Source organism: Dioscorea cayenensis, unplaced genomic scaffold (genome assembly GCF_009730915.1).
Source record: "Dioscorea cayenensis subsp. rotundata cultivar TDr96_F1 unplaced genomic scaffold, TDr96_F1_v2_PseudoChromosome.rev07_lg8_w22 25.fasta BLBR01000614.1, whole genome shotgun sequence".
NCBI lineage: Eukaryota > Viridiplantae > Streptophyta > Magnoliopsida > Dioscoreales > Dioscoreaceae > Dioscorea > Dioscorea cayenensis.
In genome coordinates this window covers 39,660-63,888 of record NW_024087005.1, presented here as the reverse complement: position 1 = coordinate 63,888, position 24,229 = coordinate 39,660, and the positions used below count along the sequence as shown (strand labels likewise).

The 24,229-nt window shown below is 35.4% G+C and overlaps 5 protein-coding genes across 14 annotated transcripts; 2 read left to right on the top strand and 3 right to left on the bottom strand.

Moving 5' to 3' along the window:
- Positions 1-323: 323 nt before the first annotated feature.
- Positions 324-1,068, bottom strand: LOC120254760 (dehydration-responsive element-binding protein 3-like). Its single transcript, XM_039262805.1, has one exon. It carries the CDS (start codon positions 968-970, stop codon positions 395-397), a length of 576 nt encoding a protein of 191 aa, XP_039118739.1. The 5' UTR covers positions 971-1,068; the 3' UTR covers positions 324-394.
- Positions 1,069-5,659: 4,591 nt separating this feature from the next.
- Positions 5,660-10,531, top strand: LOC120254759. Of its 4 annotated transcripts, XR_005534726.1 has the most exons (4): positions 5,660-6,057; positions 7,257-7,582; positions 9,499-9,824; positions 10,179-10,531. XR_005534726.1 is itself a non-coding variant. In XM_039262803.1 (2 exons), the coding sequence occupies exons 1-2, from the start codon at positions 5,768-5,770 to the stop codon at positions 7,348-7,350; spliced, it is 384 nt and encodes a 127-aa protein (XP_039118737.1). In that variant the 5' UTR covers positions 5,660-5,767; the 3' UTR covers positions 7,351-7,692. The 4 variants fall into 4 exon arrangements, 2 of the variants coding, with proteins under 2 accessions (XP_039118737.1, XP_039118738.1); XR_005534727.1 differs by lacking the exon at positions 7,257-7,582; XM_039262803.1 differs by lacking the exons at positions 9,499-9,824; positions 10,179-10,531 and having other exon boundaries at positions 7,257-7,692.
- Positions 10,532-12,120: 1,589 nt separating this feature from the next.
- Positions 12,121-13,505, top strand: LOC120254758 (beta-glucuronosyltransferase GlcAT14B-like). The gene has a single exon (XM_039262802.1). The coding sequence runs from the start codon at positions 12,704-12,706 to the stop codon at positions 13,235-13,237; it is 534 nt and encodes a 177-aa protein (XP_039118736.1). The 5' UTR covers positions 12,121-12,703; the 3' UTR covers positions 13,238-13,505.
- Positions 13,087-19,254, bottom strand: LOC120254757 (serine/threonine/tyrosine-protein kinase HT1-like). Of its 7 annotated transcripts, none has more exons than XM_039262796.1 (9): positions 19,123-19,254; positions 18,485-18,737; positions 18,274-18,338; positions 17,832-17,983; positions 16,027-17,062; positions 15,271-15,726; positions 14,461-14,733; positions 13,515-13,629; positions 13,087-13,213 (listed from the first exon to the last, which is right to left on the bottom strand). In XM_039262796.1, the coding sequence occupies exons 5-8, from the start codon at positions 16,936-16,938 to the stop codon at positions 13,615-13,617; spliced, it is 1,656 nt and encodes a 551-aa protein (XP_039118730.1). In that variant the 5' UTR covers positions 16,939-17,062; positions 17,832-17,983; positions 18,274-18,338; positions 18,485-18,737; positions 19,123-19,254; the 3' UTR covers positions 13,087-13,213; positions 13,515-13,614. The 7 variants fall into 7 exon arrangements, with proteins under 7 accessions (XP_039118730.1, XP_039118735.1, XP_039118731.1 ...); XM_039262801.1 differs by lacking the exon at positions 18,274-18,338 and having other exon boundaries at positions 16,027-16,674; positions 16,744-17,062; XM_039262797.1 differs by lacking the exon at positions 18,274-18,338 and having other exon boundaries at positions 18,485-18,650.
- Positions 19,255-19,537: 283 nt separating this feature from the next.
- On the bottom strand, positions 19,538-23,689 carry LOC120254753 (dynamin-related protein 5A). Its single transcript, XM_039262789.1, has 8 exons — positions 23,282-23,689; positions 22,901-23,092; positions 22,616-22,822; positions 22,082-22,510; positions 21,767-21,994; positions 21,482-21,677; positions 20,430-21,111; positions 19,538-20,141 (listed from the first exon to the last, which is right to left on the bottom strand). Exons 1-8 carry the CDS (start codon positions 23,636-23,638, stop codon positions 19,955-19,957), a joined length of 2,478 nt encoding a protein of 825 aa, XP_039118723.1. The 5' UTR covers positions 23,639-23,689; the 3' UTR covers positions 19,538-19,954.
- Between the last annotated feature and the right edge of the window lie 540 nt (positions 23,690-24,229).

Below are 24,229 nucleotides of genomic sequence, written 5' to 3'. Positions count from 1 at the left end.
CAATAATATATATAACTTATTAAAATATCACTAACATGTTGGTTGATAGCAATACAAAATAGCAATCTTAATATTTTATTAAAGAAAAAAAAGGGAGAAAAAACAAAAAAAGGAGATTATTAAGCTTACAAAGACTTGGACAAGTTCAATTCACACATCTCATTCTACATTTTTTCTTCTCCCAAACACTATACATTTGTCCCACCTACCAAACCCATTTCATTCCCATGGGAGAGAAATTAAAACCATAAAAACTCACACATCAAATGTAGATATAAAATAGATAATAATACATAAAGCACAAGCACCCAAAATTTAAATATTAAAAGGATTGCCTTGGCCCTGTGAAAAAAGAGAAGGGCTTAAGAAGAGAGAAAGACTTATCGGAGCTCCATTAATAGTCCCACAAAAGACCCGTTTGCAAGATCGCATCGGGCCAACCCGAATCCGATAAGAACAAACCGGGCTCACCCGCCCACGAGTCATCATAAAACACGAACTCAGCCGAGTCAAGCCACTCATCACCGAGTCGCGGCAGCTCAACGATCTCTCCAAGCTCATCCGGCGCCGGCTCCGTCACCGGCTCCATAGCAGCAGCCTTAGCCGCCGCCGCCTGCACATCGCGGGGAGCCAGCGTCGCCGGGCGGGGAAGCGAAGCGGCTAACTCGGGGAAGTTAAGTATAGCTGAGTCACCCTTAACGCTGAGAGCGGCGACGTCGTGAGCTCGAGCCGCCATCTCCGGCGTGGGGAAGGTGCCGAGCCAAATGCGAGACTTCTTCTTGGGTTCTCGGATCTCGGAAACCCATTTGCCCCAAGTCCGCATCCGAACTCCACGGTAAAGCGGGTGGCGGCTGGAATCGCGGACCCGTTTAGGGCGTTTAGAGGATTCGGGCGGCGGAGATGAAGGGGAGGAGGATGACGTGGTGGTCGATGATTGGACGCTGGTTTCGGAGTCGGATCGGTTGATCATTATGTACCCGAATCCGATGAAGAGACGATGATGAGAGAGTTGGAACTTGGGAATGAGATGGAGTGTGAGAATGGGAATTGTTGGAAAGGGTGGGGGTATTAGTAGCACTAGTAGCGGTAGTAGTAGTAGGCTAGTAGCAGTAGAGAAGAAGAGAAAGACAAGGGTTGGCATTAATGTGACCTTTAAACCGTCTCATTACTGTTTAATTTAACCATTATTTATTTATTATTAAATTATTAAATTAAATAATAATTTTAATTTTATTAATATATATATATATAAATTTATTTGACATAAAAAATTATTATTATTTTTATCTATCAACATCATGTCTTTTTATGTAGAGTGTTTGTATCTTTGTGAAAAAGGCAGATTTGAGTTTCAATTCACACGTACATTGAATTTTAATTCACGTACATTAATGGTACAAGTGAGTTAAATACCTCATCACTTATGTATACACGTCTGCGGCTGACCATAAATTATTTATAATTGGGTGAAAAAATTGTAAAATTGAATGGATTAGATTAATTATATTTTGATGTGCGGATTGGATTGGATTGGATTGGATTGGATTTGAGAGGGGCCAAAGATGAGGGAGTGAAATTGTAGATATTTGGGTGGGGTTAGAAGCTTGGGAGGAAGATGGAAGAAGGGGCCATGTGTGAGCTTGCTTTCATTTATGTTTGAGCTTCTTCTTGTCATCACTGTTAAATGCTATCCATGTCTCCTACTCTATAATGGTTGTACCATGTCATATTTGTCTATATTTTTTTTTAACATGTGTTATTTGCTGAAATAGTAATTTTTACTGGTCAGTCACTCTGAACCAGTGAATTCCAATTTTTTATTTTTTATTTTTTACTTAAATTAGTATGAAATACTAGCTGTTTTATTACATTATTGGTAAAAGTAGTATTATCTTTTTTATTTTTTTTAAATATGAAATACTAACTCTTTTATTATATTATGTATAAAAAATACCATTATCTCTATTATATATTTTTTTAATATGGCATCATTTTTTCACCATAAATTAATAAATGAGTAATTATTTTTTTTGTTAGTTGTAATGCATTAATTGATGGGAAAGTTATTTCTGTTTTTTAATATTTATTTATTTGTGAACCTTAATTAATATGGATTTGATCTGAAAAGAAAAGGTGAATACAATATTTGTGTTGATGTTAATTTAGTTTAATCAGATTGTATGTTACAATTACTTGTAATATTTGCTTTTTGATTGTGTATTAGTTTTAAATTAGGTGAAATAATAATTAAATATTTGTATCAGAACTCACGTTTTGTCTGATTAGATTACGTGAGAATATTCCTTTAATATGTTTTTTAATGTATTGTTTTTTTAATTATATAATGCTACATATCAACTTCTTGTTGCATGAGTTTATAATCATTTAAACGTGAATTTGATGGTTTAAATAGATAATAACATATGTTGATTTTTGTCTTTAACCACCAATTTTTTATTAGTTGTGGACTTTAAAAAGTTTAAATAAAGTACGGAAAGCTCTATGAAAAAATCTCTCTCTGAACATGTGTTTATTTTTATACACAAATTAATATTTGAACTCCAAAATAATGACTTAAGTAAAGTAAATCTCTGTCATTTGAACTAACTTTAGTTGGTTTGTTTAGTGTTTTATTAGTTTTAATATACTCATTTTTTAAAAACAATATTAAATATAAAAAAATTCAAAACAAGATAAACGTTTGTTTACAACACAAAGAAAGATAGATGTTTTCTAACACTCCATTGTGTCTTGCCTACTTTGATTAGCCTAGACTTGCTGTTCAATTAATTGACTAAGAAAGCAAGTTAGGTGGCTTGCACTGGTTTATTGTACCATGTTCATCAGAAGTGTGTACCTTTGTATGTGCATAGATGAGTTGTCAAATAACAAAACCTAAGTTGCAATGCAGAAACATGGAAATCCATACTCAAATAATGTATGGTAGGTAGATGGGCTTGTAATATATATATATATATATATATATGCTAGTAAATGGTGGGTTGTATGATTGATAATTTAAGGCCATGGGCCCATTGCTAGTTTCAAGTTACTAGTATAATTCTTGCAGAGTTTCCAAAGACTTGTACCATTTTTATTTTTATTTTTTATGTTTTAACCTTTTGGCCTAGAAAGTGATAGTACCTACTAAAGTTTATTGCCATGTTTATTATTATTTTTATTAGAGGTGGCCTTTTCCACGAACGTTCATAAAAATTAATTCTACAAATTTATTTTATATAATAATGCTCTTTTATAATAGTTTTAACAGTAATTTCCATAATGCTATAAATAGTATGGGGTCGGATGCACAGTACTATAAACATATATATAATGAAAAAAACGTGATGTATACTAATTTAATTTGAACCGTTCATTCATAATTATAACAATAAGTATACCAAAAATTAAAACTAATATAAACTAAATAAACACCTCAACCATCTATCTCGGGAGCAAGTACAAAGTGATACTGTTTTTACTACTACCATACATATATCTGATTATGCCTATCTCTCTGTCACTACCTTTTCACCAGCTGCGGACGTCCATTGATGAATTCTCTTTTTATTATATATATGAGGGTTTGAAAATGTTTATAGATTCATTATCTACGAACGCTCGCTGATCACCGTTTATTTCAAATTCAATGGATTTGATTTGGGATGCACAAACACAATAAAGTAAGATGAATAATTATTGATAAACAGTATCCTTATAAATAGTAAAAAGTTAGATAAACACTAATATATAAACAATATCTTCATTAATAATTAAAAGTGAGATGAACAATATCACTTATGATGAATTTTGGATCATTTGATCATTGCCACAATAGGACACGGCTGATCTGAGCCGTCCAACCCTATACGCACCAACCCTCATAAATAAATAAATAAAATATATATATATATATATATATATATATAAACAACCCAGCATACTCTCACCCCATTCTTAACCTAGTACAATGCTTTGATTACTGTTACCGATACTATTGCACTCTTTTCTCCATACTAATTCCTCTAAGTCTCTTTCTTCTTACTTTTCTCTCTCCCCTTTTCAATCTAGAAACATTCTATGAATGCTCATGAATTATGTTTATTCTATATATATATATATATATATATATGATAATATGGACAAACCACCCTACGCACACCCAAATTTTTAACCATGTTTTTGAAGGAACTCGAACTCTTAACACTCATTTATTACGGAAGTGGAGGCATGTATTTAGTATTGGTTTTAGATTTATTAATACTTATTTTATTGACATATCACAACTCATATTTGAAATAAATGTAAATTATGATAAATGATGAAGGTGACTTACAATTTCATGTGATAGTGGCCATCAATTCGGTAAGGTGATAAACTAGTGGAAAAAACAAATCTTTTACCGTTTAAACTAACCCTTTAGTAAAACTTATAAGATGATGGTGTTCAATAAAATTACAACTTCTTTGTGAATATATGTGTGCAATTACTTTTTTAGGATTTGAAGATATTATTCAAAAAAATCATTGGAATAAATTTAAGTTAAGTGAAGTAGAAAAAAAAGTTTCATATTAAAAAGTTTCAAGTCTTGCATATCATATTATTATATGTTATAATTAAGTTGGGAGCACCCCTTTGACTCATGCTCTCTCCACCTTTGTTTATAATGCATAGTTGAGAGCTAATAATAAAAGATGTATATACAGGATAACTTGTCACATTGTGTAAAAATAAAAAATAAAAAAATAATCGTGGAAGAATAGAATTATTGAAGATAATTCAGTTGCAACTTTATAAAATAGGTGAATCAATTAATAAAGTTCATTTAGTAATCTTTGATATATATATATATATATATATATAATAGTTTATGTATATAGTGCTCTTTGTCATAATACTAAAAAAAAAAGAAAAATAATATTTATATAGATATTATACAAAATAATATTAATTATATACGAGGAGTATTAAGTATATCTTCATAATTCAAAAAAATAAAATAAAATTGTAAACGGATATACCAGAATAATTGTTAGCTTAATCTTTATTTTATTTATTAATGCTCTATTTATATTTATTTTATGTTTGTAGGCAAATACCACATGACATATTGTGTTTGTTTTATTTTATTTTTTTAATAAAAAGTTTGTTCTTATCGTAAAAAAATCTCATAACTTATTTTTTTAAGTTTAAATTACTGAACTTGTTCAATTATTTTACACAAAAATATCTTTTATCAACTTAATATTACTTTTATTATTTTTATTATTATTTTAATGTTTTATTAGGTCATACATATAATCAATGTGTGAAGTGGACTAATATTATATACAAAGAATGTTTAAAAACCAATTAAAGTACTATTTAGGAATAAAAAAATTGATTGGTCAACAGATTGAATTATACTCCTACAAAATATTTATTCCAATCAGTCACATTCTTTCAAAAATTAAAAATTAAAAATTAAAAAATAAATCAGACATTGAATGAAATACTCAATTTAAACTAATTTGATTTGTAAATTATATAATGATGTTTTTATCAAATAAAATTAACAAAAACAAATAAAAATCAACAAACACAATTTTTTAATTATTTTTATTAAGAAAAAAAACGCGAGGGAAAGTTCTGTTATTTTTTAAAAAAAAAACCGCGAAGCCAAATGAAACCCTAGAAACCCCGATACCATCCTCGTGGATCTCCACGGCGAGGCGATCGATCCTCCCGCATCGCCGTAATCGGTGTTGTTCTGAGGATCAAGCCATCGATGACTATCGGCATTGCCTGCGGGGCTTGCTCCACTACCAGAGAACCTCCCAAATTTGGTGGTGGCTGGTGGAAGAGGGGTTGGGGTTTCGGTGAATGCAGGGGAGAGGAAACAGAAAGGTGGTTTGGATGGGGAGAAGAGGACAAGGAGGACGAGGCCGGAGCGGTGGATTCCGAGGGCTTCGGAAGGGGAGCAGCTCCGGCTTGGCTGGCTGCTGTGGCTGCGGATGCTATTTTGCTATTTGAGGTTGGGTGCGGTGGCGTGCTGATTCTTTTGAGATGCTTGATAAAGTAAGCTTTTTTCTTTTTCCTTTGTTTAATTCAGGGATCGTGGTTCACCAAAGTTTCCATTTTTTTCTTCTTTCTGAATTACTGGATAGAATACCCGTTTCGAGAATTTATTTGTGTTTTAAATCTTATACAATGTGATGCATTATTAGCGATTTTATGTTTGTTTAACTCAATCGAATCCTTTTTATTTCAAAAGGACACATTAATGATGCTGGTGAGTGAAAATTTCAGTACCCATTATCAGTGAACTATTTGATGCTGTCCTGAGCATGTATAGAGTTAGCCATTTCTTCACACACATTTATCAGACGATAGTCTAAGCTTAGTAGCAACGTAATTAGCTCAATACTTTTCGGGTTAAATGCCAATTGGTGAAGTAATTAAGCATTGCTTGTGATCCTTCTTTAGGTTATTAACTGATCATGTTTGATTTGAATGTTGCAATTGCTATTTTTCTGGGATCTTAGAATTCTTTTTGGTGGATAATTTCACTTTTTCTCTTCTTGACTCCTCAAACTCAAAGCAGGTTTGGTGTTTTTAAGCACTTGTAAATCTCACTAAAACATAATATATTTTGGAAAATTAAATGCTGCATTGTTGGGGGAGATCTCCTATAAATGGCAGCTGACATTATACATTTTTTCTGCTTGTAGTTGTTATCAAAAGGCCAAGGTTTACATTTGGATGAACTTTGTTAGTTATCCATTTCACTTACAGCAGATTGGCCAAGGTACGTAGTACATATGGCTTGTGATCTTGACAATGGGAAACTTGTTCCTCTAAAGAAAATACGTTTTGATAACTTGAAGCATGGAAGTGTGCTTTTCATGGTCAGAGTGATCTCATTTTATGAAAACTGGAACATCCGAATATGTTTGAGGGTCTGGCAATATCAAGGATGTCTTGCAGCTTGTGGCTTGTTTTTGAGTACATGGAACATGATCTTGCTTCTAACCGTGTGTGAAGTCCACAGAGTCGCATGCTATAAGGAAAACAATCATAAAATCAGTATTTTTAACATTTATTTTATAAAGTCCCCTGTGTATTCTCTTGAGTTGATGATTTGTGGTTGCAACATGATTAATGGTGTCCTGTAAGTCTTTGTATTATAGGAATGAAGACCTACAAGTGGGATTCTAGTGCATTTTGGCTTTTTCTTAGCAGGCTCATATTCATTATCTTTTGCTTCTAACCTATAGGTTAAATGTTATATGCAACAACTCTTGGACGGACTTGATCATTGTCATGGCCATGGGATTCTCCATAGGAACATCAAAGGCTCCAATCTTGTGAATCTGTGATTGACAATAATGGCATTCTAAAATTGCCAACTTTGGCTTAGCGACTTTCTTGGACCCTGAGCATCGCTAACCATTGACAAGTTGGGTGATAACATTATGATATAGACCTCTGGAGCTTTCACTTGGGCTAATAATTATGGGAATGCCATGGATTTATATGGACTACAGTTTGTTTTCTTTCTGAACTCTATGCAGGAGAACCTATCATGCCTGGGCAATCAGAGGTGATTTCTGTTATTCTTTTATCTGCTAATTTTATGTGGATTATGTGCATGAAATTAATATTCTGTGAACTGTATGTGTGCTAGAGTATATTTTTTGGTCATGTGCTGGATATGACCTATAAAATTGTAGTTATCTACTGGATATGATCTATAAAATTGTAGTTATCTATATCTTCATTTTAGGTTTGTGGCAATGGCACTTTAGAGATGTAAACATGCATAAACATGAGGAGTGTAAGTCTTTTTCTCTGGAAATTTGATTATATTGCAAAATGGGAAAAAAAATGACCATATGGACGTATACTGTACCAACAGTGAGAAGATAATCGGTCCTCAAAACTCATCCTTGACCAAGTTGGATGGTTGAAGAGACTTAAACGTTGTGGAGAACTTTCTCATGTCCTTTGAGACTTTGAATTTTACTATCGTACATATCAAAAATTGAATTAGGGAACCTAAGCTAGTAAATATCTTTAATAATCTAATGAATAATCCCAGAGTTTGTTTTTTATGTCATAAATGCCTAATAAATACAGCAACAGACATGAAGGTTATAAGGTATGGGATGCTTGCTTTAAGGCACAAACATTAAGGAATAAGTGTGCATACCTTAGAAGGTTAAAGTAGTCCATTTGTGACTGGGGCACCATGAATTCATATGTAGGAAATATTTCCTTTTGCTTGTTTTCGAAGAACATTTATCTATAAGAATAACTAATAGTACACATTGGTTAATTTAGTAAATTTGGATTTGAATCTAGCAGTTTGGGTTTCTCTTTTCCTATCAACTTAACCTTTGGGGTTGAATCGATTTAGGATAATATGGTTGGTTCACATGTATAATATCAAAGTTATTTCATACTTTCTGCTAACAGAAGGTCTATATGCGTTAACTTGCATATGCACTGGAGTGGATTTTTCTTTTATATAAATCTTTTTGTAAGTTAATTGTATTGTTCTTAATTTGTCAGATCAGTATGTCATTGTCATCATGTTTGTGCTATATATAGCCAACTCTGCGTCCTTTGTGGATTTTGAACTTGGAGGTCAAATAAGTTTCAAATAATATTTCACATAGTAGCTCTTTTAGTTTTACCTGTTGTCAATGTCAAGCTTCAATGTTAATGCAGGTAATGACATTTTTATAGCCTTTAAATCAAATGATCTTGATTTTCCTATTTATTCTTTCTGGTTTTATGAGAATAGAGGTTGCTGTATTTATTGGGTTGTTGATATGATCTTCATGCAGGCTAATTTTAAATTATTTCCGAGTGTCAATTCCATTTGGATTTTATGAATTGTGATATAGGAATAGACAATGGATTTCTGTAACACATGATACTTCAAATATGTCTTTGTTTTGTTTCTAGCAGTACACATAGGAGCAGTGATCAGTATGCAGATATTGAACTTCTTTCCCTGGGATTGTTTTGTAAGCAAGAAAAAGGTGCAATCAAGTGATATATTTTTGCTTGTGAAAATTTAAACTCAATCAAGGGCTTAGAATAAGAAACATAATCATGTAATCAGAGAGATACCTTGATTCCCGTGTTTCTTATATTGGGGAACTTCATTTTTATCTGGCCATAACACATTCTCGTTGCTCTAAGCCAAGAAAGAAAACCTCATGATTGTCCTACTGACGAGCCTAGCATAAAAAACTTTCCCATCATTTTTGTAACTCCATTGATATGTTTTTTGCAAAATGTATGCAATGCGGACATCTTACAGCTTATCTGATTTCAGTCTCTCTATACAAATTAATTCTTATTTTTTATCTGCAAAGTGTGTGAATTTAACATACTTTGAATAGTTGATGTATTTCATGGCTATTTATGTAGTATCATGGAATATAATTTGCCTGTTTTAAATACTATTGTTTGGAAAAGGCAAGCTACTGACTATAATTCCTGCAGAATCAATGAAAATTTCAATCCACATCAGGAGGAAGTTGGTTCTGGCTTTCTGGGTCACCTACTAGGCCAGCTTCTGTTATAAAAGCAACCGAAGAATCTCATGATCTTATGGTGATAAAACCTCCCATTCAAGTTCTTTGGTTTATCAGAATCAACAGTTGAAGGCCAAGCAAGATTGTCTGGAAGGCTCTCATTCCAACTGATACATTATTAGAATCTGGTTACAAGTCCTCAGATGTCTACTGGAAATATAAGCATCAGGTATCTGGAGCTGAAGGCTCTTGGTGAAAAGAGATAGAAACTGCAGCAGCAGACACCAAACTTCGGTAAGCATATGGAACCATAACGTAGTAAATACAATGAAGTTCTGATATATTTCCTCTTAACAACATTGTTGCCTGAGATTGATTTATTTTCATGAGTTCTGTGTTTTAAATGGCATAATTAGAATTATATTGGGTGTCCTTGATGTGAAAATACATTGTTAGGTAGCTGCTACTTGAGAAACTATTTCAATAAATATTGTTGCTAGCAAAACATTATATAATATGTTAGGTTATGGTTTTCTGCAGTAAAAATGCTTTCACATGCCTTCATTTGTTCATCCATGCAAATTATTTTCTTGCACTTGTTTGCAACCTTGTTTATCAGAGAAAGATATTATTTCATATTGTCAACAGCTTTGTTACAAGTCTAAGGAAAACGAGCATCATTGGTCCAGGCCATTGCTCTTCCATTCAGATGCTCAAGGAACACGACAACCAGATTCATGAAGCCATCAGACTGGTTCGCATTGACGAATCAAAGACCAGGATAAAAGAAGTCCTTAGACGGGTTTGTGTTGGCTATAAGAGATCAAGATATATCCAAATGCGAAACCAGACTGGTAATGAGGTTTTCGTATTCAGTGATTTTCTTAGTGAGAATGTACTTCACTGTCACAGCAACCACAAAGATGTTGAACAATTGCAGTCTCTCTATATGGATCAAGGATTGTGAATTTGTATGCATGTATAGACGAGTCCCCCAAAAAAAAAAAATTTTTAAAAAAAAAAAATTTTTATTTTTTTTTCCTGTGGAGCATTTGTGTAGCAATTCAATTTGAGAAGGTTGGTAAACTGTGAATATACTATTGAAGAGTGGTTTAGGATTCAGGAATGTATAAATTATATGGTTTGAGATTTGAGATTTATTAAACAAGACTAATGACTTTTCAAATAGTTTTATTCAACTGCATGCATCAATGTATTTGCCTAATGTTTAATGAAAAAGATTGAACAAATGGTGAAAATAATCCAAGTTTTCAAGATTTTTTCAAATGTATGCCAAATTAATATCAATTCTTTTGCCAACCCCGCATTTGTTTATTACTGTTGGCATGTGTAAAAATCTAAAATTTAGAAGGATATATATGCATGAAAAAACTCACAAGGGCAAATATGTTACACCAATTTTTAAAGGATATAAATATTAAAAACAAAATTTTAATTTTTTTATCCACACAACCAATGAGGAAAAACGCGACTTCAATTCCCTCTAACTGCACTCCCCCACGTTTAAAAAGGTGAGGACATGTGGTAATTTTCTTACTCGCGTATGTCCCTAAGATTGGTGTTTATCACCTTACTACAAAAAAAAAAACAAAAACAAAACGCATCACAAATATAGCCAAAAAGACAAACCATGGTACACATCCTTCACTATGTTCTATGGGAACACATTTCAATAGACAACTACAAACACATCCCAAATGTCTCTATTGATCATTACTATGTACAAAAATACAAAACCAGACACAAACTCTTGGACAGCAGTTGGATCTATAATAAAAAAATTAACAAAAATTATCAGTTGACATAATACCTTAAGATAAACTTTGATATGCCAAGTCTCAATCTGCCACCATTTTTCTAATGAATCGAATCTCTTGTTCTATCCGAACCAGAAGTTATAGGACAACAGTTAGTGGTTGATCCTACCAATAAAAAACATAGTAAAGATATCAGCATGGCAACTAATGATTAGTGTTGCAGTCCTTAGTGTTACAATACCGATGAATTTTTCGGCTTTAAAAATGGAGGGATAGTCGAAAACTTAAGATATTATCAGGATTACCTGAAAATGGAGAAGAAATGGAAATCCCTTTTGATGACCAGCACACTCTTATGTATTTTCCTAATTCTTACTGATAGAAGAGAACAGAAGAGAATGACTTCATTCTGGTTATTCCTGAACAACAACCATTGTGGTCTACATATAGGCGGAAACAATAAAAATATCCATCATGTACGTATACACATACATATATACAGCTAGAATACATATAAGTATGCATACACATCTAACATATACATCTAACACTTACAACATTCAATATAAGTCATTTCTCTTCTATCTACACTGTCAATACTATCAACCTCCATCCTCACTAACCAGACATTAACCATCTCCATCAACCATGGATTCTCTTCACCTCCCACACCACCAACAAACAACTCAACCGTTCTGCGCCTTGCTTACCTTGTCTCTGGATCAAAGGGTGAGTTAGATGAGCTATAGAGGACCTTGCGTGGTCTGTGTCATCCTCGGAACTGGTACATTGTTCAATTTGATTTGGAGTCACCTGTTGAAGAGAGATTAGAGTTATCTTCTAACATCGCAAATGATCCAATCTTTGCCAAGGTTGGCAATGTACATGTGATATCAAAAGCAAACATGAATACATTCGGAGGTCCAATGATGGTTGCTAATACTCTCCATGCGTGCACAATCCTACTGAAGATGAGCAAGGAATGGGACTGGTTCATAAACCTCAGCGCTTCTGACTACCCACTTGTTGCTCAAGATGGTGAGACTGTATGTTTCTTGTTTTAATCACTGGTGTCGGCATTGCTGATGATATTAAGCAAAGTTTCTGTTTGCAGACATGTTGTACACTTTCTCATCTCTGCCAAGGAATCTGAACTTTGTGGAGCATACACGAAAACTTGAATGGAAAGAGTACATTGATCGTTTGCCTCTCCCCCTCCTTGCACTACTACTAATTGATGGACATAGTATCAGGGCCAAGAGAGGGAAGCCAAAGAACTTCTGACAGTGTTCAAACTCTTCACTGGTATCTCAACAGCACATTAACATGTCCATGCTTTGCTTTGATTTGTGGTAATTCATCTTGCATGTACATTGTTGTTCAGGTTCTGCATGGATGATTTTGCCGAGAGAATTCAGAGTTCTGTATATGGGCTGGAATGACCTCCCGAGGACTCTCCTTATGTACTACACCAACTTTGTTTCCTCGCCGGAAGGCTACTTCCAGACAGTTATATGCAATACACCTGAGTTTATCAGCACAATAGTGAACCATGACCTTCACTATATCACATGGGACAACACCCCAAAGCAGCACACTCGCAAGCTTTCTGCTAATGATGGCTCAAAAAAGATCACTGCCAATGTATCATTTGCCCGCAAGTTTAAATATGATGATGCCTTGCTCGACGGGATTGATGCCGAGCTACTACAATGGAGTAATGAGGACTTTGTTCCTGGAGGATGGTGCTCTGCAAGCCCACCATCCTCTGAGGTTGTGGATTCTTCATTGCTTAAACCCGGGCAGGGGGCAGAGAGGCTGGGGAAGCTCATGGACAAGATGGTTCATTTTGAAGTGTTCACAAAGCATCATTGTAAATTGGACTTTATTAATCATATAATAGACCTGACAGCATATTTACTTAAATGAATAAATTGAAAAAAAGCTCCTTGTGATCACAAAGGCATGTTTCTTCTGGAATTTATGCATGATTTAGATAGTGAAATAAGCATAGTTATTCTAGTCATGCACCAAGACCAATTGGATCTCATATAGCATGCTTTCTTACGATAATCTTCTTCTTTTATTTATTTATTTTAACTGCAATAGCCCATTAATATGAAAGCTAAAGAATTAAGACAAAAGATAAATATAGCGAAGCAAACTAAAATCAATAAAAATAGCACAACCAAAAATAAGATTTTACCTTGTTGTCACCACAGCTAAGCCGGCCAAACACACAACTTCAAGGAATTTGAGATGTTTATAACTGGAGTTTTGATATCTTTTACAATGGCATGTCATCCTTAAGATTGCTTGTTCTGGCATACAACAACAAAAAAAAAGGGTAAAAATTTAAATACTCATTCCAAGCAAAGTTCTTTAACTAAAAATTATCAGAAATTTTCAACTTCGTAACTATTAACAGTCAAATGGTTAAGCTTGGACAAAAGTACCCATCAAATATGGAACAGATGTAAGACTATAAGAAATCAACAACCTTGTTTATTTTGATGTTTCTTAATAATGACACCATTGTAAACAAAGCAAGAATCACCAGGACAGTAAACATATTAAGAATTCAAAGGAGACTGCTTTGGCTCCTTGAGTACATCAAATTCACTAGGTCATGCTTGATGATGAATGTGAGATGAAGCAGTCAATCTCTACAACCCATCTAGTTTTCTTGTCTAAAATGTTTGCCATATATATATATATATATAGATACACTGTTTCATAAAGTGCGTAAGATTGAAAAACTCAAGCAATACAATGATAGGAATCAAACAACTATTAATTGGGGTAATGTAAATGCTCACATAACAATTAATACATGCACTTATGAACTAAATTTAAAGAGTCAAAACCTCAAACATGACATGACAGTGCACAAAAGCCATGAAAGTTGCATGACTTAGAACATAGTTCATAGGCCCTCTGCATTTTTGGATGAATAAATAGCAAAGATGATGAATAGATAACATCAAGGATTTATACATGAGCAAAAAGTACCAAGTTGGTTTTAAAAATTCAGGCCGCATTGGACTATCCATATAAAATAAGGTTTAAAAAAGGCATGATAACTTCAAGTAAAGCTTTGCAAACAACCTTTATAAAATAAAACATAAAAAACTAGAGCAGCCAGATGTTACCCTAAGTTTAGGCATCATCTTGTGTCCTGAACAATCAGCTTGCAAGGGTTTAAGCTTTTGGATCCAGTTAACCAGCTGTTTCTTGCGCTCATGACATGGTAGGTTTGCTATGTGGTCAAGTGTTCCATCTTGAGCAAGAGAGAATTCAAACTGTTCTAACATCTTTACGATCTGCCAGAACTCAGGCCTCTTCTCTGGATGCAATGCCCAACATTGCTCAATCAAAGCTCGGAAGGCTGCTGGGCATTCAGAGGGAATGATTGGCCTCAGGTTCTGAAAAGTGCATAATTTTATAAATTACATACATATCAGAAACCTTCAATGGCTCATATATTGCTCCAACTTATTATAACATGAACAAGACTTCTACCAAATAATCAAACAATGGGCCACCATAACCAGGAAACTTTGATGATTTATATGCCATTTCCAAAAGAACTGAAGTAAAGATTTTCATTTTTACATATAAGAAACAAAACAACACCATATATTTTCATACTTGATAAGACAAGAAGAAAGCAGGGACCACAATAAAAGAAAAGGAATAGATCATCCATAGAAAACATCAAAGTAAGTCTTTCTGTTAGCAAACAGGACATACATTCCATACTTCAATCAAAATTGAGCTAACTGCAGATATAATTTAAATTTTATATTGGAAACATTTAGCTATTTTTAAAAAAGTTATATCAGCAGTGTCCCTAACGAGAAACAAGAGCTAGAAAACATTTAAAAATTTTTGAGTTTCATATACTCACAAAGACATTTGATCACTTGGTAAAAGAGAACAGCAATAACCAGGTAGCATACCTTGTCAACCACAGCAAAAGCTGCTTGGATAGGCATCATTTCTTCATAAGGAATAGTTCCTGTCACCATCTCCCAAAGAACTAGGCCAAAGCTGTACACATCAACTTTATGTCCATAAGGCTTATGTTTAATCATCTCAGGCGCCATCCAACGGTAGGTACCAGGATCTTCTGCCAGTTTATCAAAATATGCCTCCTCACAGGCAATTCCAAAATCAGCAATTTTAGCACACAAGTCTTGATCAAAGACAACATTCTCTGGTTTCAAGTCACGATGAATAACACCTTGGGAGTGAATGTATTCCATTCCCCGGGCAATATCTAGAGCGATTGCAATAAGTTTTGGCCAACAAAGTGGTTTATGCTTCAGTTTGTGAAGGAATGTTCTCAAGGAGCCTCCAGAGAGATATTCTGTGATGATGCAAAAGACAGGTGGTTTTTTACATGCCCCTACCAACTGCACAAGGATAGTAGAACCATTTATCAAGAAACTTTTATAAATCACAATAAAATTTCAATGTGCTGTAAGAAAATGTGGTTATATAACAGCACGGAGACTATATGGCATTGTAATTTATGAGGTAGAGACTTAACACATAGAAGCTAGAATTTCCTATCTTGGAGCTTCATGCCACAACCAATATGATCAATTGCATGCTCACTGAGACATTTAACTGCTGGATTAAGGGGATCAAATAACCATAGAGAAAAAAAAAATTGAAGACTAGAAACCAGCAAAGGTGTATAATTATATTACCTTTATCACATTACGTTGATAAAGATGAGAAAGAAGAGTGACTTCCCTAGTGAATTGCTTTTCAAGTCTAGCAGCCATCACTCCATTTTCATCATCCTCAGGTTGTCTGATAATTTTAACTGCAACAGCTTGATCCTTGTAGATACCATAATATAAACTACTATGAGCTCCAAAGGCAAATCTTTGCCCAAGGTACAGCTTTGAAAGATCAACCATCCACTCATTTGTAGTTACCACAGAAATAGCCTTCCCTCTGTGATGAAAATGTTGGCTTGGACTCATCTCAGGAGTTACGGAACTGAGAAACCGACGATCACATGCTTCTTTTGAGAACAAATTCCCAAAAATACTCTTTTCAGAACCTTTCCTGGTGGGGGGTGGTGTAGAGAATCTCTTTTCATCAGCTCTAGCTTCCTTAAAGGTATCAGAGAGGACAGTAGTGGGAATAGGGGACAAAGACCTTTGATTTGGCTTAGACAGCAATGGAATTTTATGTCTAAACAGACTTGATTTATGAGAATGAAAATCCGTTTGAGCATTCCTCAAAGAGTGCTGTATTTTTGATTTCTGATCTTGATCAGGGAAGAAAGAAAAGTGTGGTAAGTCCAAACTAGTTCTCCTTGGCTTCAACCTGCTATTACCATCATTCTGCAAAGAAAATTGAGGTGGCAGTGAATTCGAAGAATACAATCTTGAGCGAGTAGGCTTTTGTCTTACAAAGTTGTCAATGGTACTGGAGGAAGAGAGTGGTGATGATAATTTAGATGAATCTTTGCCCAAGCTATTTGGCTTCAATTCTTGGTCCGCTTGGATGGTGATCACAGACAGTGGTGATTGACATGAATCAAGACGGTGGCAAACAGTGCGCGAGTACTTTGTCCTCCTCACCCAAGAGCTAGTAACTTCCTCCATTCTTTTTTGCTAAATCAAACAAACTTCTGTAAGAAGTACCAAGACTGAAAGAATCAGACTACGAGGCTGAGCCAGGGGCCTTGCAACCAAGAAGTTTCATCTAGTGAAGCCATTACTTGGAAACCTATACAACCAATCAAAGAAGCAAGGTCAACAACGAAGTATAGACTTTTGTATAGACCTTCACCAAATGAACTCAAAATCAGATTACATAGAAAGTGAATTTCATTCAAAGAAGGAGACGTACCAGAGATAAACCACAGACAAAAACAATGGCATTCAATTTGAAGGTAGAATCATCATTTTAGTTTCGTGCAAGTAGAAATCAAATCATATTTAAAATTTCTAAAGCAGCAAACCAAGTTTCAAGGAAGGCTTTTTTTTTACTAGATTGAACTTCCACAAGTTTATCATGCCAATAACACTAAGACAGAATTAAAGAAAATAAAGATCATTATTACATATGAAAGATTGAGAAGAAACTTCTTTTGTTGTTTTGCATTCCATTAATCCCACAAGCTAATGAACCAGAACTTAGGAAACATAGAATGGAAAGGCCTGATCTAATGTATTGTTGGGAATATAGCATAGATAACAAAAATTACTCCTTGCCAGACCTTAAGTGAAGGAAAAAAAAATCTTGAAAAGATTACAAATTCCAACACAAGAACCTATATTGACAATTCAACAATATCAGCTATAGTTAGTGGGGAAAAAAATATCCCATCCTTCGTTGAACTTCCTCATGTATATCTAGATGACAATTCTATGATGTAAACTATAACTAGTGGAAAAGAAAAACATCCCACTTTTTTTTTTGACTTCATCACATATATCTATATTGTCAATTCAATAAGGTAAGCTATAATTAACGGAAAAGAAAAATATCCCACCTGTTGTTGGGCTTCCAGAAACCAAAAACAAATCAACAGAGAATTTTGACACAAACTGCAACAAAGGAGAGGCCCCACTAGCTTCACAAACAGAAAGACACCACCAATATTTCTCCATTGACAGAGAAATCACACAAAAGTCTTCAAGCGTACTTTGACAAAAAGAAAAACAAACAATTATTGCATAATAAAAAAAAAAATAATCAAACTCTTGCCCCCACATTTGACCAAAAAGGCCTACCTACACTCTAAACAAAAGCAAGAACAATAAAGAAAAGAAAATCCCATATTTTTCTTACACATCCAAAGCCCCAACAAAATCCACGAACAAGAAGCAGAAACCCATAACCAAAAAAAATAAAAATAAAAAATAACAAAAGGGCAAAAAAAAACGAAAAAATGAAGAGATGGAAGAAAACAAAGGCAAGCTCTCACTACTCACCTCATCCTACATATGCTCTGCAGCTCAAAAGAATGGGTACAAACACCAAAAAAAAGGAACAGGCACTGTTTCATTTGCACAAGCGCCACATCAAAATCACTTCTTTTCATTAAATAATAACAGAAAATAACAAAAGATACCCCCCCCAAAAGAAAAGGGAGAAAAAATGAAGAGATGAAAGAAAACAATGGCAAGCTCACACACTACTGACCTCAACCTCCGCTGTCTCTCCAAGCTCAAAGGGAGGGTAGAGAGGGGTGTCATCCACGGCCCTTATCATTGATTGCTTTGCTTTGCTCTGTTTGGTGGGCTTAAATGGGCGGAGTGGAAGACTATGCAAATTCAAAGTCGGCGTAGGGAAATTAGTGTCCCTGTCACTGAGTCACCATCCTCCATTCAAAGTTCCATTCTCAAACAAAGACACACGCCTTGCAATAAGATTTTTTTCAAAAAGACATGTATCCCTGGAAACTAATTGCATATTACTATATTATTTAATCACACACATACTATGATACATTTGCAGAAGATATCCAACCAAACTAGAGCAGGATTGATGATGTAATTATTATATATTTCTAAACCTCACATTGAAGTAACATTATCATTATAAAGAAAATTCAAACCTTTGAACAAGTCAGAAAAATCATTCAATGAGGTTACTTTCAAGAGACCAAAGTTTTGGCATGCAATGGACTTTCTACAAATAGAATGAATAGCTAAAGGATGGGATTAGGCGTATGACAGATATATGGTTCAAATTTACGTAAGATCTCATGCTGCAACTAGTAGTACAAATGGAGTTCAGTCTACCATGATTGAAATGCAGGTCAAATTGAAGGAGCATACCCGGAAAGTCTGAGTGCTTCCAGACAAGCCACGAAGACCGCAAAGTACTAATACTTTCCTTGAAGTACAGTTTGACAGTATTTAACAGATGGAGCCAGAACAAGGGTCATCCTGCGAACAAATCCTTGATGATTCATGTCTGCTGACATCAATAGATTAGGTAAGTATTAGTTACTTTGCATTGTGTGCAACAACATTGTGAACAACAACACTGGCTGTTTCTAACTCAATTTTCATGAAAACAAAATCTGAAAGTAGCTCAGAAATCATACTTGGATTTTGCCACGTTATTCTTGACTAACACAACCAGCAGCTAAACTCATACAAGCCATATAGAAAAGAACATGATTTCGAGACTATCGAACAAGCATTAGTGATGCATCATCCACAGAGACATGTTTCACGGAGTGCTTTCAACTAACACAACTGGTTGCCAAACACATAGAAGCCCCATATATAAACAATATTTCAAGATTAGCAATAACATGTGCTTGACACTTGTCAGAGTTTGGCCAACATTAAGATAATGTGTGCTTCACAAAATACAGATTGAAACATCAAGCATGAGGCATTTGCATGGGAAGATTACACGTGAAGTATTAAATACTTCAGTACATAATGCTTGCGCAAATCAGGAAGGAAAAACAACTGAGGCTCACAAATTTCAAGGAATTATTGAAATGTTAAGAGCAAGTACAAAGGAATCTTGGATGAGGAAGACCTTCCTCACCGGTAGACGAAACCATCAGCATGACAAATTGGCATCTTCACCAGACGTGAAAACTAGCATTTAACTCTCTCTAGTAAAAGGTAAGCTGAAACTAGATCTCCATTATAGTGTGCGAGCTATATTCTTGAACTCACTCAAACATGATTGCAGTATCTTTTGACGCTTGTGGAGGGACTGCTTTTCACTGTGAAGAACATCAATGGCACCGGGTGCCACAAACATGTCCATGAACTTGTCGTCACTCACAGCAAACAGCTCAACACCAAGTGCCACAACCAAGTTACTTCGACTGCATGCAAAAAAGGGTTAGCTTATAAATGTAAAAAATCTATTATAATACACAATGCATATGCAAGCAAAAAAATAGCAACGTATATTTACTATCATGTGGGATAAGTGAAGACAAGGATACACTGACAATTCAGTCACAATGAAATAATAAGAGGAAAGATGAAAACAATAAATGGCAACAAATAATGCAGAGTTATGGGTGTGTGGTTTTACCAGCTCATGGAATCATGACATATATAATCGGTGTGTAATATTGCAGATGCAATAAGCAGCATTACAAGCTTACCAAGGAGTTAGAAATCCAGAATTCAAGGCAGATAACACATTTCTTTCAACAAGCACTTCACGTATTCTTGCAAAGTGTTGAGCAGCTAGGGAGCAAATATCAAAATAAGACGACCCAGGTTTTGAGCCGAAATGACCAGCACCCAGAAGATTAGCGTTTTGGTTCCTGCAGGAATCTGAATTCCTTCCAGTGGTTATAACTCTTGCTTGCCGTTTTCTTGCTCCGATTTCCACACAATTACCATTTTCTTTCTTAGCCCCATGAATAACGTCACTTGGCAGATCAGGGGAAGGTGTCTCTGGAATTGTCAGCTGGCTTTCTCTGAGAGCTTCAGTTTCATTTCCTTTCCCAGGAGGAGTTTGCTGATGATCTTTTGGTGGTATGTTCTCTTGATCCACAAACAACTTCTCATCTCCTAAAGCAGCACCTTCTGACAGATCAAGAAAAAATGAGGCTGTGGGAAGTTGATTGTACTTGTGAATGAATCTTGAACCAGAAACAAATCCCCCTTGGAGATCATTCTCATAGCAAACTTGGGAATACGGGCTAGTAACTGAATCAAGATGGTGTCGCACTAGCTGCTTGCTTTGCTTTGAGAGTTCACTAATGAAATTGTTATATGAGCGCCTTAAAGCAGCATGGAATCCAATGTAGCCATCCATATCTCCATTATTTCTTCCGTCTGAACATGTTCAAAGTAATAGTCCATAACCAACAATGTAAGAAAATTCAACAATTTCATACAGGAAGTATAGCTCAATTAGAATGTTAGAAAATTTAATATACAGAAACTGTAAGTGGTACATTTTATTGGATAAAATGTCAGGTGGTAGTTTGTAAACACATTAAGTGTTAATGCGTAGTTTACTAAATTAAACCCTTTAGAAAGATTGAATTTTTAAACATGGATGTGTTCATTCAGTCTGTCAATAAAAGGTATACATGATGTAAATGACATGTCAAAAACTCTTTGAACATAATTTCAGTGCAGCGCATAAGCCTATTTTCCAAATTGAAAATAATATAAGGGTATAAGCAAAATCACCACTTACAATCTGAGCCATGGTTGCGGTTGCGCTCCATTGCAAGGTCAAAGAGGTTTTTTAAAATGAAGGACAGCCTCTCACAGGCAGTGTCAAGAAGGGGAGCAAGCCATGCCCGAGCAGCAGCCCGTGCTATCTCTGCAGCTGCCTCTGATATTCCCCCACCCCCACCTCTTCCAGCATGCGCAAGCAGTATGTTCGCAACCTGTTGTGAAAAAGAAGATTGAAACAAACGCAAAGTTTACAAGCAGGATTATTTGAATATTTGTTAGGAAATAAGAAGTTTTAATATACCTTCTCTCTTGACAGTTGAGGGCATTCCAGTGAGTATGTTGCACAACGGAATTCATGCATCACCCTCTCAAATGCGGCTCCACCATAGAGTTTGAGAGTATAGTTCGGAGGCTTCATAGCTACAGTCACACCAGGCCAGCTCCCAAAGCCGCTCTCTAACTGCTCCTCAGTAGTTGTTTTCCCCCATTGTTCTGGAGCAGGATCTGCTGCCCCATCAAGTAATGCACCCTTCACCAACGTAAAGTAGCAATACTTAAGAAAATTTTACAAGAACTACCTGTTGAAACAAGAAGATAACATTCATAGAGACCGTACCACATGGCTGCATATTGAGGCTGTGTGTAGCATAGCCAACCTTCGAAGATGAGCAACATCAGATGTGGCCTGCAACTTAGTATCCAAGCGAGCCAACTCCACAGTGATTTCACCACAACGTTGTTCTAGTAAAGCAAGTGTTGCTGGAGCTGCATCTTTGTACTTCTTCTGAAGCTCTGCTTCCAAGTATTCTCTCAGACAACTAAAACCAATAAAGGGCCCATATTTCTCTTCATTGAATCCTCCTTTAATATTATCGCGCAAATGCCGTCTCACATCTGCATCTACCTGAAAAATCTGCCTGCGGAACTCCTCATTAGTTACTGCTCCCCGATCCTTGGGCAGAGCAACAAAAAATGGATGGGTGTTCTCTCCAAGGTAGCCACCGGCACTTAAATAGCTATCAACTTCCCACTTTTCAGTAAACTCCTGCCAGCAATCATCACACGAGAAATTAAGCACAATAAGTAGTACCAGAGAAGCTACCATAGATGTTTTAAAATCTGCAATATTAACTGAGGATTTGGCAAGGACCTTAAGTCGATTATCAAATTTTGAAATGACAATAATTGTTCTTTTGAAAGTAGGATCAATCTCACGAATAGCATCTAACCACAGCGAAGAACACCACTCTACACTGCTCTGTTGGAGAAACAATAGAAGGCGATGAGGGGGGCTTGCTAAGGACTTCACCATGGACAGGATCTCCTCTGGTGTGCCCTCTGGTTCCCCTTTCTTTGCCTGTGGAAAATGTAAACTTCAGCAAAAACACATAAAAACAAATTTAAAGTTTCTCTTTAAAAAAAAAAAAAATCACACCTTGAGGACAAAACCAGGAGTGTCAATAATGGTAAGGTTGGGACAATGAGCATATTCCGCTCTCATGACAATTGGCTTTGCAGAAACTGCACCTCTGACCTTCTTAAGATGTGCCTCAGTACGCGACCTTATAACATCAGCTATAGCAGAAGCCAAAACAATCGGACCCCCATATTCCTCTGACTCTTCTTCCTGCCATCACACCAGTTATCAAATTAAACTAGCAGCTAAAGCTAAACCCTAGAAAAGTTCAAACAGATTTACGCCACTATCTCTATATAAACGAAAATCAATTTCAGATACTGATTAGGCCAATCCAAGCTTTCACTTTATGTTTCCATAAGATCAAGAAAATTTAATCGAAAAGAGAGGGAAATGGACCTGAAATCGGCATCGTGGTTCTAAGGCATCAGGATCATGGATCATCTGAAGAACAAGGGGGCGGCGGGTGCCCATCTCGACCTCCCGGACATTAAATCGGAAGCCAAGGAGGGCCTCGAGGAGGGAGCTCTTCCCATCGGACTGCCCACCTAAGGCGACGATTTCCGGAATGGGCACCTTCTCACCGAACGCCACCGCCGCAGCTTGAAGCCGATTGAACGCCTCGAACCTCGACTTCACGGAATCAGAGGCAATCGAGGAATTCATCAAGGCCTGTTGACTGTGCTTCCTGGAGGCTGGAGATGGATGGGATTTGGCGTTCGAGGCCCTCACCGGCGTCGTAGCGTTGGCAGCCATTGGAGAGAGAGAGAGAGAGAGATCTGAGAAATTTGGAATTCAAAAGGGGGAAGAAGGAGACGGGAGAGTGAGAATGTAGCCGTTGAGTTTATAAAATGAAGGGCCGAAATGGTAATTGGGCTTAGGGCCTAAGCCCAATAAGAATTTGATGGTTGGAGAGTTTGGACACCTAAATTTGTTTTTTTTTAAAAAAAATTAAAATTATATTTTCAATGTTAAAATTATGAAACTAATTCATGTAAAAACAAAAGGAGATTAAAATTTTAAGGAAATTCTATTTAATTAATTTTTTTTAGTACAAGACTCAAAATTATGCCAAATACTCAATAAAACTGTTGCATTATTTAGTGATTTTTTTTTAAAGATGGCGATGTATTTGTTTTTTTTTATATTTTTATTTTTTTAAAATTTTATATAAGGTTTTTGCGTTGAGCTTGATAGGATTGAAAGGTTGAACAAATGTATTTCTGATATTGTTTCTTAGTCTCTCAATCTATTGTTCTCACTGAATTATGATATAAGAAGAAAAATAAAGAAGAAGAACAGAGAGTTTTTTTCATATTCAGTCATACTTCATTCATTAACAATACA